Consider the following 17294-nt stretch of genomic DNA (forward strand, 5'->3'; position numbering starts at 1 on the left):
AACTCCTGAGACATTGAGCCTCATGTCCTGAGTAGCTGCCAGTTTTCTGGCTCTCTAGTGGGCAGGTAACCATGGCTGACCTGTCCAGGCTCCAGCCTGTGTTTTGTAAGGCAATCAAATAAATTCCCTTTGTATTATGTGTTTGTTCACTCAGTTTTGTTCTTCTACAAAACCCTGGATTTATCCATAGCAGGAGGAAGTAGGAGGAGCAACAACCACAGAAACACCTTGCAAAACTGAGGGCTGTTTAGGAAGAAGAAGCAAGCACAGAAAGAAAGGGTCATGAGTGCGTCTGATTCTGCCATGGGTCCCTGAGCAGAAGAGCCAGTGAATTCTTCCGGAATGTGCATGTTGCATCTGTGACACATCTAGAACAAGCAGGACGAGAGCAAGCACGGCATCTATAAAACGCTTTGACTTAGATAAACCAGTCAAACCCACTATTCATCTGAATCAGTTGAAATCGAGACACCTGATGACATAATTTCAGCTTTTGCCCCAGCTATCAGCTGTCACTCAGGTCACGTGGGAACCCTTAAGTAATAGAGAGCAGCAATATTTGCCAGAAGGTAGGAATAACCCCCAAGGCACCAGAACCACAGCCATCTGAATTTTCTAGCCACATGATTGGCAGGAACTGAGCATCGTCTCCACCGAGAAAACATATTTGTCTTATAGTTCCAATTTTCCTTGGCCCAGACTCTTCATTGGATACAAAGTCTATATGGTATCTGACATATGGTTGGCTTAGGAATTTTTGTTTGGCTCCATGGTTTGTTTGGTCAGATTTGCATATGACCTGTTAGATCATGCACCACAACCCATTGTACATTCAGCACATATTTGACAAAATCTAGAATGACTCCATACTCAGAGTAGATGGGCTGTGAAAACTGACTTGGAAATAAACACATTGATTCTTTCAGAAGCCTGCTCCCCCCGAGGCCCCATTCAGTTCTCAGCCTCTCTTCAGAAAATAAGGTTTGCTATGTAATTGAAAGCTACATTGCTGTCTGGTTTGTTTTGGTGGCTCCACAAATGTCGGAGGGTAAGGATTTGTCAGACTAGTAATTACAACACCGTCTCTGTGATGTTTGTCAATTGGGACCAAGTGAATCCTTTAGTCAGTTTGATTTTCTGGGCTATTATAGATCTATTCATGATTTCATTTCCCGTGTATTCAATACTCCATGAGGCCAGCAGAATTTGATATGGTCTAAGCCCTTGATTTATCAAGTGTTTTATGGGATTTTTTTTTCTTGTTTTCTTGGCTACAATGGTAAAACTTTGTTTTCTTGGGTTAAAAAGAAATGATTACTACTTTATTCATAAAGTTATATCGATATTTCAATACAGAAGAGAAGAGTCTTGTAAAAATTATACAGTAGCAAGATTTCCTTCATAATTGCTTTTTTTTATAATGTATGGAAGAAATTTGTCAATTTCTAAAACCTAAACTGTAAAAAGCATAAGAGATAAAGAGATGACTCATCTACTAAGAGCCCTTCCTCCTCTTGTGGAGGACCAGACCTGGTTCCTAGTAACCATCTGCAACTTCAGTACCATGGGATCTGACACCCTCTTCTGGCTTCCACAGGCACTCCATGCATATGGTGCGCATGCAACATGCAGGCAAAACCAAAAATCATACACTTAATAACAATAAATAAACCTTTCATAAAGCCATAAAACTTGAGGTGGAAATGTCTATCATCTTTAAAATGAGTATTTTTCAAATGAAGGCGTTGATAACACAAAAGAGCAACATACAGAGTTACATCCATCCTTAATTTTAACAAAATCTCTAAGTGGTTTTTTTCCTACCCATGATTTTAGATCACTCAATCTTTGTAAACTTGATTGGGTATCACACTCCCATTGTTTATCCCTTACTCCAGGGACTGCCGGCTCTCATGTTTTTATAGGCGTACAATCAAGGGTGGTTGCTTAGACTGTGAGTTGCTAGGTCATACCACAGATATTAATTTTCATCTCTGAGCTCTATCGTCAAAGTGAACAGGTGTGGACCCTCACTGCCCATGAAGAGTGGCACCTACTTCTCCCAGCCTCCTCCTACTGCAGTGCAGGCAAAAACATGTGGCCTCCTTTTCTGTACAACATGTGAAAAGTTCTTGCTTACGGTTCAGGTTTCATTGGACAAAAGGCATTTGGTTGTGGTTTTATTTCACGACTTGATTCTCTCTGCACTGAATCATATGCTAAGTCCTTTGCTCATGTTTTTGGTTTCAGTGGCATTTTACATTTTTTTCTTATTTGTGAGAGCAACTCATGCTTAGGTATACTACTTGCAAGCCCATGCACCCAGTTACTTGTTTTATTTTTCTATTGACCTAGTTTGTTGTTCAGCTTTCTTTGCTTAGGATGTTCTTATGATGTGTAATTTTCCATGAGCTGCTGTGTGACTCCCCTCTGCATCCTTGCTTTATGTCTTACTAAAAAAGTCATTCTTGCCATTTTAAGTACAAAAGCATCATTCTCTCTCTCTTTTTTACTTTAAATCTTTAATCACTTGATCCATCTGGAAGTATTTTCAACATATGGATTGAAGTAAAGATCCAATTTAATATTTTACAAAACCTAAACTATTCATAATATTCTACTTCTTTGGCCTGTGATTTATCATGTAGTCAAATCCCTTACATAGTTCAGCATATTTATTGACTTTATTCCATTCAAATTTTTGGCATGTCTATTCATATGACAGAACCAAATTCTCTTGCTTATTGTAACTGTGTAATGTAGTTAGGTATACTGAAATCACTCTCTCATTTGTCTGTTAAAAACATGTTCCAGCTATTTTCTTGTGCTTATTTCATTATAAAACATTCTAGCATAAGAAGTAATCACTAGAATGCAAAATTTGTTGTTAAAGTCAATAGTAGTCACTAGAAATTATGTCTCAGAGCTGGCGGATGGTCCAGTGAGTAAGGCACTTGCCCTGTAAGAGCGAGAAGCAAAATTTGAATCCCTGGGATACACGAACATGCCTTCCTCTATGGCAGGCAATTGGTAATCCCAGTGCTGGGAGGCAGAAACGAAAACTGGCTGGCTGGATTGACTGAATTCGCTAGTGCTGTGTTCCTAGCAAGATCCTGCTTTAGTCAATAAAATGTGTAAAGCAACTAAGGAAGATGTTCGATAACTATGATGTCTTTCACACATGCTCACACTTTTGAACACACACACGCATGCATGGTACACACAATATATACATGTGAAAAGGATCTTATTAATAACACAATGAAAGATGGTCTACAGATGAACTTAAGAGAACTTGATTCTTTAAATTATCGGTGCCTCATATTATCACCCAGTAGAATGTCTATTTAGTAACTTACTCATTTATGACCCTCAGCATCATCGGAAACTTTCCTTAAATTCTGAAGTTCAAACTTACACGTTTTAAGGCCTTAATTCATAGTGTCAGGAAAATCTGCTCAAAAGTTTGTTGCATGTTGCTTGCTTGTGCACGCTATTGATCTTAGTAATTTTTAGATGCTCAGTCTTTTCCAGATAAATACACCTTCAGCTCTTCCTTCTCAATATCTACCCTTCTATTTCTTGCCTATACCAGGTTTTTATTTTTTCTCTTTTTCCAACTGGTATGTTCATGACACAATTTGCCACTCAGAAAAGTAAAGGCTTCATATAGAAAAGTCTGTCAGTCAGTCGTTTCTGGGTTTGGGGTCTTGCTTCAGAGAAAGTTGCCCATCCCCCACATGCTCAGGACGCATTCCGTATTTCCATCTAATATTTATAGTTTTCATTTTACAATGAGATTTAATCCATCTGGAATTTATTTCTATAGATTTCATGAGATAAAAATTCCGCTTTATGTTTTCCAGATGGATAGCAACATTTTCCGACATCAGTTATGAAATTGGTCATTCTCTGCTCGCTGCTTGGAAATGCCACTTTAATCATGTTCTAAACAGATCAGTTTTAGTTATTAAGCCAGGGCTTAAAAACCATGAAGGAAATGAGTTACAGTAGAGAAACACACAAAGTAGGAAAAAAAAAAAAAGGCAATGGGAGAAAGATGTACACAAGCATTTAATGTCTATAATAAAACAAAAAGGACATGTATAACAAAATATAGAAATACTCACAGAAAATACACTCACACGCCTTTCATTAAAAAAAAAAGACCTCAAAGATAAAAACTGATAAAGTAGAAGGCCATGGCGACTCATTCCTCTGTCACTATCAAGCTGTTCTCGCCATGCTGAAAGTTATGTGGAGCCCCCAGCTGCCTGCTCTAACCCTCCTCAGGTATGTCTGAGAACAGATCAAAAGTTCCCACAAGTGAAAAGCAAAACCTAGAATTAGAAGACAGCAAAAGGACTAACAGTGTCTTTTTATCTCACAATTCAAGGCTGTTTGATCTCCGAGGCTGTAGCGTCTATTTTAAGGAATCTCAGAGTGGACTGGAGGTCGGCAGGCCTCGTCTCTATCGTTCTCTCTTTCTCCAGGAGAATCTGATTAAGAGTTCTTGATGCTAAGTACCCAAGATGAGTAGAGTCCACGCTGGATTCCGAATCATGGTGATGCTAAAGGGTCCACACCTGTGAGGCATGCCTTCCCAGGGCTCCAAAAGGCTCCTGTCAGATAAGGAAGTGTGCTGATAGTGATCCCATCCTGTCTGGACACATCTTCAAGACCGCTGAAGCGCTTTGTGGTAGGACAACAGAGTCAGGGGCAGAATTCCCTTAGACGTCTCCCTGAATGCGTCCGATGTTATTCATCAGTTCCAGGCTCAGCATTTCTAACACCGTCATTTATAGCTGCAACAGAACTTGGCAGAATAAACAAACACAGAGCTGTATGCTCGTCTTAAGCGTTAAATACCACAGTATTGTGGCATTTAAGACTCAGTCACTCTGTAGAAGGCCTAAGAGGACCCTGAGGTGTGTTCACACAGAGCGTCATGTAAACACAGACACTAGGCTTTCCCACAAGTGGAGGAACATGTCTATAGGAAGGATATTTGACTGAGCTTTAACTAGTCAGCAATGGCTCCAGCAACTGCAAGTGAAGCCCCCTCCTCCTCAGGGATTGGGGCTTAGTGTGCACTGTGGCTGGGGGCAGAGGGTAGACTCTGCTTCCTACACAATGTAAGCTTTCTCTCTACAAAGAAAAGGTAAACAAAGATGCCGGCATATGGGAGATGACTGGTGCTCGGTGTATGACTAGCACCTGGAGATCTAAAAAAGAATTACAATGTGCACCAATCTACGATAAAAACATACAATTTTAAAGGGTAAAATAATAGTAATAATTGCAAACACACAACTAACTGAATACATTTCTTAGCTTTTATCAGAGGTAAAACATAGTCTAAGCAACAGACATTTTCGCTATGATCAAAGCAGTCAGCGTAAGGAACTGGAAACACTGGCAGTTAGGTTAAATGCTGCCTTTAGCAGATTTTCCTGGAAAAGCCTTGAAGACTGCGTGTCTATTTTTGACCATCCATTAATTACCAAGCCAGTCCTGGGTGCTCTCTGACTTCCTGGCATTCTAAGTTAAGCCAGATTTTGGACAGGACTGAGGAGGGAGGGCTAATTACAAAATACTTTATTTAAACGCTAGAAAGTCTTTCATGGAACCAAGCCAAGCCTCAGATTTGCAAACACTTAAAAATATCCTTGCAATAGTCATACTACTTTATGTTCTATTTTTAGAAGCTCAGTGTTTGTTTTTCTGGGGAAAAAGATAAATCCCATAAAAATACACTGTGGGCAGATAGGCAGTAAGAAGAGGCCCATGCATGTCATGGGCGAAGGGATTCAAGACAAAGCAGGCAGCACAGCAAGAGAAGGCTGAGGTGGTTTGACAAATTTCAGGTATTATTACCTTTTCCCTTTCTGCATCTTATTGCTGAGTGTTTTATCTTAAAAAATATTTTTATTTATTTTTCGTGTATGTGTGTGTGTATGTGTGTGTGCATGAGCATAGTCAGTGCCCACAGAGACCAGAAGAGGACATTGCAAGCCCTGGGGTGTGGGTGTTAGGATGAACCCCAGTCCTCTGCAAGAGCAGTATCTGCTCTTAACCTTGAGACATCTCCTCAAGTCTCATTGCTAAGAATGTTAATTAAATAATATACCTTCAAAGCCGTGGCATTCTCTACTTGATATAAATACAATCTTAACTTGCATTATTATTATCAAAATTTACGAGTGCATTCCACTTGTTTCCTGCACAGTTTACATGGTGACATTGCTAAAGTGGGAAGCACAAGAAATCAAAGAATTAGAAATTACTAGAAAACAGTTGTGATTGTGTACAAAATAGAATTTGTTTATAAAACATGTTATCAAACATGGTAGATAAATACTATACCATACCAGAAATTCATACTTTAAAAACAAATGTCCCAACTGATCATCTCATGGTCGCGTCCAATTTAGGAAGTCCCCTGAATAAGTGACTCAGAGTTCCTGGGAACGCTAGTGTGGATTGATTGATGCTTTGAACTCCAGTACAGTTTTAGAGTTGTTTGCTAGATTGCCACACCCAGTTCTCAGTTCTCACCACATATGTAAGAACAAGAGCTGCTTTCAGAGGTTTGGAATCATTTCAACCCAGAATGTCCAGACACGTTTAAAGGAAGAGCAAGACTGTTTTAGGCACGGGAAACAAAGCCACCATGATCCCCAAGAGGTGATGGGTTGCCTTGTGGTGATGTTCAGCGTCAATGGAGGCCCCGTGCATGCGGCGGGCACCGCTGTCCATCACCTTGTTCTTCAAACCAGGGACCATATTTCTCGGGAGCTGTGGCTCAGTCTTCTACTGGTGCTGCTCCTGCAGTGGCTGTTGGCAGCCACCGGAAACCATGGCAACACTGAAGGCCACAAACACCTCCATCACAGCATGCCAGAGCTCCCTGGAACCTGGTCATGTGATTTACTTTGACAATGCAGAAAAAGCAAACTAACTTGCTATTCGAACCTAAATGGCCTGCTGTCAACTTTATGCACCCAAGCCCGAAGTTGTCACTACTCTCTAAGAACGTATGTACCATGGCAGAATACCGCCTTGGTCCAGAAGAAGGATATTCCTTGGTGGGACTGTGAAGCTGCCGTGGCTATTTCGTTTTTCACTGAATAAGCCGGACAGCTCGAATTCCAAGCTTCCACCTCACAGCAAGCTTATTTGAAAAGCATGTTACCCCATTTGTTCAATATGTATTCAAAGTGTATATATACACATCAGAGAGACACCAGATGAGAGACTGTGACAGATAAAGGCTCTGTATAACCACGTCACCCTAGAGGGTTGATGGTGGGGATGGTACTTGTCAGCCCTAAATCTTTGGAAGGTGTGCCATGACAGCCCTGTCTACAACCTTCCAAACAGTTCCATGAGAACCAACCTCTTACGAGTGGTTCTCAGAGTTGGGTAATGTCTGCTACCGTGGTAGGAGGTTGTAACTGTAGGCACGTGTCAAAGTTTCTTCCATTCAGAGAAAAAATTAAAGAGTAAGTTGCCTGTAATACAAGATCATTTGTTCGTGTTGTTTCCTTAAAAGCTGTTGTAGGTGAAAATTGGGTGGGGGTGGGAGTAGAAAGAGAACCAGACTCCAAGAAGACAATGAGTTAAGTTCCTGGCTGTATGATGAGAACAAGCACCTAAGGTATGGGGTAGGACTCCTCAGAGGTGACAGGTGAGGTTTGCAAAGGCACGGCCTCCCTGGAGATGTCCTCCCACTCACTGGGACTGCTCTCAGAGGGCTGGTCTAGGACACTGGGCCGTGCCTGGAGCCTTTCTGGACCATCTTGCATGGATGCCCGGGTGGCCATGATCAAAGCCACCAGCCGATAGAAGTGCAGCGCCATCACCAGGGAATTCTTCACGGCGAAGAACACCAGCATGTGGTTGATCACTCGGAAGTAGATCATCAGGACGAGGCGCACCACAAGGAAGGGACCATCTTGGATGAAGAAGCTGAGCCCAATGGCCCATAGATCTGCACTGTACTGGCATAGGAAGAGCCTGAGGAAGCCCCTGGCTTTCACAGAAGAGGGGCATACCAGTTTCAGCTGGACTGGAGAATGAAAGAAACAACAATTGACATTCTGAGGTGAAAGACGGGAACAGACATCTATATCGATGGTCTGGTTGTGAAGGATGGAGAGTATCTGTGCCGTGTAGGCCTGGGAGGAAGGGGAGAGATATCTCTCCACCTCCCCTTCATTTCCTGGCCCTGTGCTTTCATCCACTTTAAAGGTCTTGCATTATCTCCCAGCCTCCCCGTAAGGAATGACCAATTAAACAGACCGAAGAGCATGAGATACAAAGGGAACTGCTATGTGTGTGTGTGTTTGGGGGTGTGCAGAGGGGGCAGGCAGCAGAGACCTGTCTGTACTTGGGGGGTCTCAAGTCAGGGAGCCTGGTACTACCCCTGGTTGCCTCTCTGTCTAGCATTGAGATACTGGCCATGTTGCATTTTGCATAAGCCTGTCGTTTTCTCCCTTGAAATGCCAAAGAGCCTGACTCCTAAAACCTAGGTCTCTATTCATCAACTTCTTTGGAATAGATGTGTAAATCGATCCTTTACACATGCTCTTTCTTTACACATCTTCTTTCTATTGGAATAGCACCCTGTCTCCTTTTCTGCTCTCTGCTTCTTCCTTCAGTCTTCCTGGAGGAATGAGGGACTTTCTTGACTGGTAAAGACAATATATGAATGGCAGAGTCCCCAGCCAGACCGTCCAGGATGCTTTCTCTAGCATGCCCCTATTTCCATATTTCACTCAACTCAAGCGCTTAGAATTCAAATTTAAATTGAACTCACATTAAACATAATTTTTCTATGTTGGTGATAGCATGTGTGTCTGGTGTGGGAGCTCAAATAATAATGGCCATTATTCTATTTTGTCCTCATTCCTTCTGCTTTTGTCTCCCAGTTTATAAGCAAGACTGAGAATAATTGCAGATGTTTGTGTGTATGTGTGTTAGTTGAACAAAAGGAGACTCCATCAACAGATGAAACTTTTGTTTTAATTTCAAAGATGTAAATTTAATTCAGGGTCAAGAGTAGAAAATAATCCTCTTTGTAATAATAAAGCCTTCCTTTTGGAGTTTTCCAACAAAGAACGTCTCAATCCAGCAAGGGCGTGCAAATATGAAGCGACTTTTAATTGGGTTGAGCACAGTGTCCTACTTGTTGGAGAATACAATAGCAGTGTAGTCAGAAGCGACATTTGGTCTTTGTTTTCCAAACAGCTGCGTGGCGTTATCACCTCTGAATGTTTACACAGTTTCTTTCTTAAATAAAAATTTTCTTAGCAAGTCTGCGAACCACAAGACAGGAGAGGGCGAGCGAATGACAAAGGAAAGGCACACTGAAGGTCAGCGAGTGTCTTTCTTGAGAAGCCATGCTCAGGGAATCCCTCCTGGTGGACCTTCCCCCCCCCACCAGGGTATAAAGGATGGAGCCCTGGAGTCTATGAAGAGCAGCTGGCTGGTTTCTAGCTGGGTAACGAGCACCAGGTACCTAAGGCAGACTTCAGCTGCATGCTGTTTGCATATATTTGTTTGTGATTATTAATCTGGAATTGGATTGATATTTTCCTTTTTGAGAAAGGATCTCAATATGTAGCTGTGGCTGGCCTAGAAGACACAAAGTAGACCAGGCTGGCCCCAAACCCAGAGATCTGCAAGCCTCCCCATCTTCAGAGTTCTAGGAACAAGGGAGTTCATTGCCATGCCCAACCATGCCCAACCTTTTCCTTTTTCTAATTTGAAAAAAAGTCTGGCAACTCTTGCCATCTATCCAGGAAACAATTTTATCCAAGAAAATGTGAGCTTAGGATCTAGAGTGTTCAGAAGACCTCTGAGTCTATTAATGTATTCTGTCTTAGTCTCACCCTGAAGCCAGCATGATGATAAAGAAATAGATGAGGAAAAGAGAACCGTTAAAGTCTGGGCCTCCTCGAGAGTAACGAACCAAGGACAAGAATTGCCAAGTCATATTTCCAGCAAAGCAAAAAGTCACAGTGTGAGTCCAAGCAGCAACCATTCCACAGAGCTCTCTATGATGCTAAGACTGTTTCACATCCTTGCTGCCCAGCATGCGAGTCACACGCGGCAAGGGAGAAGGTGAAATATGGCCAGCGTCACTGAAAAGTCGCTCCTTAAGCTTTATTGAATATCAAGCTGTCCAGCTATGTGTGGCTGGTGGGTACCATACGGTAGGACAGCGCAGCTACAGGAAGTCAGTATCATGGCATTCCAGCTGAGTGGTTTACTTCTTTCCCACCCTTAAAGGCCGATGTATTCATTAAAGTTAGAATAAGGGCTGCCATGAAAGGAAATCATAACTTTCCACATGGGGCTCTGAACTGCACTTCTTACCTTGTATGTGACATCTCACAATGTGACTGGCTGGAAATATGGAGGCCGCACATCAAAAGGTCACTAAACACTTGCTATACTATTGAGTCGTAATAATATATGATACTGTGATATAATGTACCATCCCATTTCACAGGTGAAAAACTGAGACACATATCTTAATAAATTTTGGCAGGATTACAGATAATGAATAATAGAAGTACTAGTGGAGCCAGATATAAAACAGCACACTCAACAGCTCAAGCACTTATCATTATTGATTTTGGGGTTTGGTTGTTTTTTTTTTTTTTGGAAATCAAATCTTACGTAGACCAGACTGACCTCAAACTTGCTGTATAGCCTAGGATGACTTTGAACTTCTGCTCCTCCTGTCTCCACCACTAGAGTGCTGGGCTTAAATGAACACACCACCGTACTTGGCTATACTCATTTATCTTAAACTCAGCCACACACCAAGGTGGGTCTACAATTGGCTTTCCTGAATTTCAACCTACCTTCCTTCTAAGTTACAGTAGAGCTAACACTGCCTCCTTTGTGCTCATGTGGTTTATATTTAAGAGTCATACTTTTTTGTTTCTTTATGTACATATGAATACATTTACCTGCCAGGTCCAGCGGAAACTGTAGCATACTCCATGTCCACACGGCAAGGATGCCACAGACCAGTATCAGGTTAGTCCTAGAAGATAAGAGCATTTTAAATCATCAATAAAACATGACCACATGCAGAAGAGGGAGATCAGCTAAAATGCCGCTTGTTATGTACTAACTAAAGCTTTTTGGAGTTGGCAAATATTTTGTGTTATAATAAGTCCACGAAAAAATAACCATGCCCGACAATGGAACCATACAAAAGATATGGTTCTCGGCTGCATAGCAGCAAGTTTGAGACCATCCTGATCTGCATGTGAACTTGTCTCTAAAAAGAAAAATAAATAAATAAATAAATCATAATAAGCAGAAATGAGAACACAGCCTACTGATCCCAAATTCTCTTCTACTCTGCTAACACTGTAGAAACATCACAGGAGAGAAATGCTATAAGAAACAGCTAGATACAGACATAAGCATTCAGACTCCCAACGATGATAATGATGTCCCAGAAAAGCAGACTATAGCACCAAGACTCCAAGACTAATAAAAAGATAATTCAAAGTGCTGGAGGGATTGCTTACTGGTTAGAGCACTTGCTGCTATTGCAGAGGACCTGGTTTGGGTTACTAGCGCCCATAGGGTGATTCACAATCTTCTACAACTACAGCCCACAGGAATCTGACAGGCTCCTTTGACCTCTAGTACCAAGCACATACATTAATACCGGGGAACCCTTATATACAGAGCATTTTAAAAATAGCCTTACAAAGAGACAACTCAGGAGGGCAGAATGATGCTCATCTACCCAAAGCTTGTCATAATGAAAGGAAAACGTTGTTAGGTGGGGAAAATGCAGGGACAACTTCACTAAAAAGGGTGTGCAGCAGAGAATAGACCACAAGTAAAGGGAAGTGTGTGTGTGTGTGTGTGTGTGTGCGCGCGCGCATGTGTGTGTATGTGTGTGTGTGTGCGCGCGAGCGCGTGCGCGTACGCATGTGTGTGTGCGTCCTTCACTATTGTACACTCAATACCCGGAATAGTACCTGGCACTGATAAATATTCAGAATTTAATTATAAAAAATTTTTTGATTGGTCATACAAAAGAATGGTCTATGTTTAAAGAAAGAGACCTAGGAGAACAATCTGGAAAACTAGAGTCCGAAAGAATAGAAGTGGCATAAATGCAAAGGTACTAAAGAAGAAACAAGCGGACAAACAAAGCTAAACAAAACAAAACCAAGACCACGTGATGTAACAACAGACTGTGCTTTCAGCTTTTCCCCAGTGAGAGTTCTGACTGGAGAAGGCCAGAGGAACACGAGGCAGCGTGATCCCTAGCACACTGGTGGTCTTGAGGGGGTCTCAGTGAACACACTGAGTGGGGAGACCTTGAGAAGTGAAACCTCAAAACTCAGAATTTCTAAAGGAAACATCTGACCTGTTCTGGCCTGCTTCAGTAGTTGCTGTGGTGAAGGGATTGATGACAAATTAAAAAGAAAAAAATGAAGGCTTCACTTTCAAAAGGAAGCAGAGACATGTCTCCAGGTACAGACAGCGAGTTACCATTAATACCTCTTTGGATTATATAACTGAGTCTCCAGGAGGCCTCTGAGCACCCTCAGAGAAGGCGGTAATTACCAGTGTTATGAGGGTTCTCTGAGAATAACTGCTCTTCGATAAGTTTAGTTCTTCCATCTTCCAAAAACTGACTTGGGATTACCAGGCGGGCAATGCCATAAATTGATAACAGACATTTGGATCTAGATAAGCCTCCCTCAGACATCTCCCTCAGTGTCTTATTAACAAAATTAAGCAATATTGTGAGTGAGTACGGCTAGGTGATTTTCTGACTGAGCCAATGACTCCCGGAACGGAGTGCTCTAGCTGATGGCCGCAGGCTCTGAACCAGGCTCCGCTCCTCTGCGTGTTTGATCAGTGACCTTGTGAATGATGCAGAGGAAGGCTCCTCGTGTGCACATAATGCACAGAGGCAGAGAGCAGTTCTCCAGAAAACCTGATCACAAGTCCAAAAGATGTGACGGAATAGCCTAAATTGGGGTGGAACATAATAGAAAAGATCCCGTTTCCCAGAAGCAGCTCGTGGGTTTTCCCTTGATATCCAATTATGCGCCCATGGCGTGACATGATTTATGGCTTTCCAGAGTCCAAAGCAACCATAGGTCAATTCACAAGAAATATGAAATCGAATTTTAAGTGGAAGTCCTTTGAGAAAGTAGACTAAACCTCTTCTTTACTGTGTCAATGTCTATACATAGCAAACCTCCCATTTTTAACTAATAGTATATATGGTTTCTGATTTCAGGCTTACCCAGCAGGCAATTTTCTCCGTGTCTAACTCGGTGATTATACTTAATCCTCTAGTAACTCAACAAAGAAAGCACATATGTTATTCATGTTTGATCAAGAAGGAAACGGGAACCTAGAGAGTTGGGGAAATATGTCCAAATTGATTTTGTTAGAAAAATAAAGCTAGATAGCAGAGTTCAGCCACTATCCTCTAAAGAGAGTTGCTTTTAATTTTTAAATTTTTCTGTATATATGTGTAGCTGTGCGTGTGTGTGTGTGTGTGTGTGTGTGTGTGTGCAGATTCCCATTCTCATGGACTGAGCCACGAGGAGGTGTCAGACCCTCTGGAGCTGGAGGCACGGGCTGTTGCAAGCTGCCACACTACTCAGGTGCTAGGAACAGAACTCCGGTTCTCTGGAAGAGCAGTTTGCACTCTTAACTGCTGAGATGTCTCTCACACCCGCATCCAGCCTTTTAGCTCTAGTTGTGATGATTCATTTTCTCCAGGTTGTGACAAAAACAGATAATCAAAGCTCATGAAGACAAGAAGAATTTATCTTGGCTCATGGTTTGAGTGATGTCACCCTTAATGGCGGGGCAGGCATTCTGCAGCTAGGAAACAGACCCAGGTGAATGTTGGCGCTCTGCTCACTCCTTTTTTTTTTTTTTTTTTTGGTGTTATCATTCATCTCAGTCCCCTGACACCTCCTCATGTAAAAACTAAACAACTCACTTGAGACTGTACTGTGCCACTTACTTTCCGAGTACGTCTTGGAAGTACCCTCTCTGATATTCCCAGACATATGTCTTCTAGGTGGCTCTAAAACCCATCAAGCTGACAATCCAGAACATTCATCACACCAACCTCCTGCAACATCTCCAGGCATTAGAAGGAAAGCGTTAGTCCTACTGTATTTTAGGCTATTCAGCACACGTCTGAAACATGCCTCTCGAGGAGAGAAACGTGTAAGTTAACTTGCACAAAAGGACAGAGCCTATGATTGCCAGGAAGTATAGAATGCTGTTGGATATGGAACTGATCAAGGAGTTAAATGTTTATTCCCTTTTGTGCTTAATGGGATCCAGGAGTTGAGATGCATCTAGCATGTCTAATAAAATCGCCTAAAGACGGAACATGTCACTTCCGGGGCAGATAGCCTCTGTTAGGATTAATCCCACAGAGCTTCCAAGAAAATGGCTGATATTTTAGAAAAACTTTTTAAAACTGAAGGCAAAGAGAGTTTTCTTAAAACGGTCATTTTTGAAGTTTCTTGCAATCTCAAACTTCAATAATTCGACCCAAAACATTTGTCTGTAAGACAGTGGTGTGCAGTGCACAGCTTCTGGATCCTAGGGACAGAAATGCAAACATCAATTCCACTACCCCCGGAGAGGCAGAATAAAGCCTCTAATGCTAGCCCAATGCTTACAGGCTTCCTCATACCCACACGCCACTTGACATCTGTGCGCTGTTGTTTACTCGTCTGCGTTGTGAGGATGACAATTACAACCGCTACTAGATTTCATGGGATTGTTTTGGTGTATTATTGAACTGTGAAACATATCTTGATGCAGCACCCGATGGGGCTGTGTATGGGGGAGTGATGCATATTGGTTGCTTTTATCTTATTGTGTATATTTATAAGATAATAATAATTGTGTCTGCCTCAGTATGAATGTCAAAACTAACTAACTTATTGACCTAAAGACTTTAGAACAGTTCCAAGAACACATCATAGTAAACAAGCAATAACTGGGACTGTTATTTATTTGATGAATATTTTATTTTTATTCTACCTTCTCTCTCTCTAAAATACTTGGTGTCTCAATTTTATCTCTTTATTATATAGAGATAAACTGTAAACTCTCCCTAGATCTAAACATGCCCAACCGTAACCATATCATTTTCTAAATTAGTTACTTTTTCCATAGCTGTGAAAAAAGCAACCCAAAGAAGGAAATTAGGGTGGATTTAAACTCACAGTTTAAGGGCTTCGTTAAGCATTGCAGAGAATCTCAGAGCCGGGCACCTGAGATAACGGGCTACATTGTATCCACATTGTATCCACATTGTATCTGCATTGTATCCATATTGTATCCACAGTCAGGATACAGATGAGATAAAAGCTAGTCCTAAACTCCATTTTCCGGGTTTTCTTTGTTATTCAGTCTCAGAACTCTGCCCCGGAAATGGTGCCACTACCTCTCTAGAAAGCTCCTCAAAACCACATCCCGATATGTGCCTTCTAGGTGATTTCAAATCCGATCAAGTTGATAGACAAGATTTAGAATCACAGATAGTGATTGCAAAGCTTTACCTTTTTACACATAACCTGTCCACACACAAAGAATGGAAAAATGTGAGTGCTAAGAAAAAAAAGACTATCAAAAAATAATTTTGGAAAGGCGCAGGTAAAATATTAATCTAAAGAAGAATAACGAATTGTTAGAGCAGAGAGTAAACCCAAGGAGGTTAATGTTGGAATGTAAATACGTGGCTGAGCTTAAGCAGCAGTCAAGAATCTCAAGGACAGCTTCTGTGAGCTGTGAGATTACTGGTTGCCTGTGTTTCTGTGGGTGCAGCTAACTTCCTTGGGTTGGAGTTTTCCTTCTAGCACTTTCTGTAATGCTGGATTTGTGGATAGGTAATATTTAAATTTGGTTTTCTCATGGAATGTCTTGTTTTCTCAGTCTATGGTGATTGAAAGGGTTGCTGGGTATAGTCGTCTGGGATTGCATCCGTGATCTCTTAGTGTCTGCAGTACATCTATGACCAGGACCTTCTGGGTTTCAGAGTTTCCATTGAGAAGTAGGGTACAATTCTGATGCCTTTATATGTTACTTGGCATTTTCCTTTGCGGCTCTTAATATTCTTTCTTTTTTTTTTCTGTATGTTTAGTGTTTTGCTCTTTATATGGCGAGGTGAAGTGTCAGACTTCATAGACTCCCCACGGGAAGCCTTACCCTTTCTGAGGAGTGGATGAGGGAGGCGGTAGAGAGAAGGGTGGAGTGGGAGAAAGGGAGTAGGGATAGCTATGTAAAATGAGAAAAAATTGTATTTAAGAAAACTTAATAAAAAAGAAAAAAGGAACCAAAATTCACGTATAAAAGAAAAAAGAATCTCAACGGACTATGGAGCAGATTTATCTACCACTGTTGTAATACCAATTGACCTTTAGAAATATTATCCAAGAGACACGCTTACAACGGGCTCCGCATTGTATCCATAGTCAGGAAACAGACACAGACAAACACTAATGCTCAGCTTGTTGCCTCGTTCTGTTTTTGTTTTGTTTTATTTTATTTTTCCTGGTCAGACTCAGATCTCAGCCCACGAAATGGTACAATCTGTATTCAGGACGGTACCTGAATTTCAGGTCATCTCATCATGAAATAAAAGATCTTCAGAAGTAACATTACTGAGGCGAGTATATACTTTTTCTTTTTGGTAGCCAGGGAAATAAGTTACTAGCTTTTGCTGGATCAACAAAAGCACCATAGTCGGTGAAAATTAAAAATATGAAGCCTCAAGGATTGGGGTGATGGCTCAGTGATGAAGAGCACCGGCCACTCTTCCAGAGGACCCAGGTTTGACTCTCAACACACGCATGGAGGCTCATAACTAGCTCTAGTCCCAGGGGATAGGACACTGTATTCTGATCAACCGAATATCAGGCACACACATGGTACACAGATATGCATGCAAGCAAAACACCCACACACAAAAAAAAGTAAATTTAAAAAACAAGGATAAAAGTAGTAACAGTTTGATTACTTTCTTAACTATTTTTTTTTTGGAATACAATGTGTTTTTCTATGAAAGAGATAGTCAATGAATGGGATTCACGTATGGTTAGAAACATGATAAATATGTTAAGATAATGAAGAAGAGAGAGAGAAGAGGGATGGGTACAAAGCGCAAAGCTTTCAGAAGAAACACTGCACTGAGAAAAATGCAAAATAGAGAGACTGAGCATGGGAAAGCTCAAGGAGGCCTCCTCTGCATTGTC

The 17294-nt window shown here is 41.5% G+C and overlaps 1 protein-coding gene across 1 annotated transcript in view; it reads right to left on the bottom strand.

The window, feature by feature from the left end:
• Positions 1-4055: 4055 nt before the first annotated feature.
• Positions 4056-17294, bottom strand: part of Tmem26 (transmembrane protein 26) — a 46186-nt gene continuing 32947 nt past the window's right edge. The window contains exons 5-6 of the mRNA XM_075980058.1: positions 10986-11062; positions 4056-8071 (exon numbers count right to left, since the gene is read on the bottom strand). Of these exons, the coding sequence (XP_075836173.1) occupies positions 7656-8071; positions 10986-11062 (493 nt within the window). The 3' untranslated portion in view covers positions 4056-7655. The remainder of the gene's footprint in view (positions 8072-10985; positions 11063-17294) is intronic.

Source organism: Microtus pennsylvanicus, chromosome 7, assembly GCF_037038515.1.
Source record: "Microtus pennsylvanicus isolate mMicPen1 chromosome 7, mMicPen1.hap1, whole genome shotgun sequence".
Classification (NCBI taxonomy): domain Eukaryota; kingdom Metazoa; phylum Chordata; class Mammalia; order Rodentia; family Cricetidae; genus Microtus; species Microtus pennsylvanicus.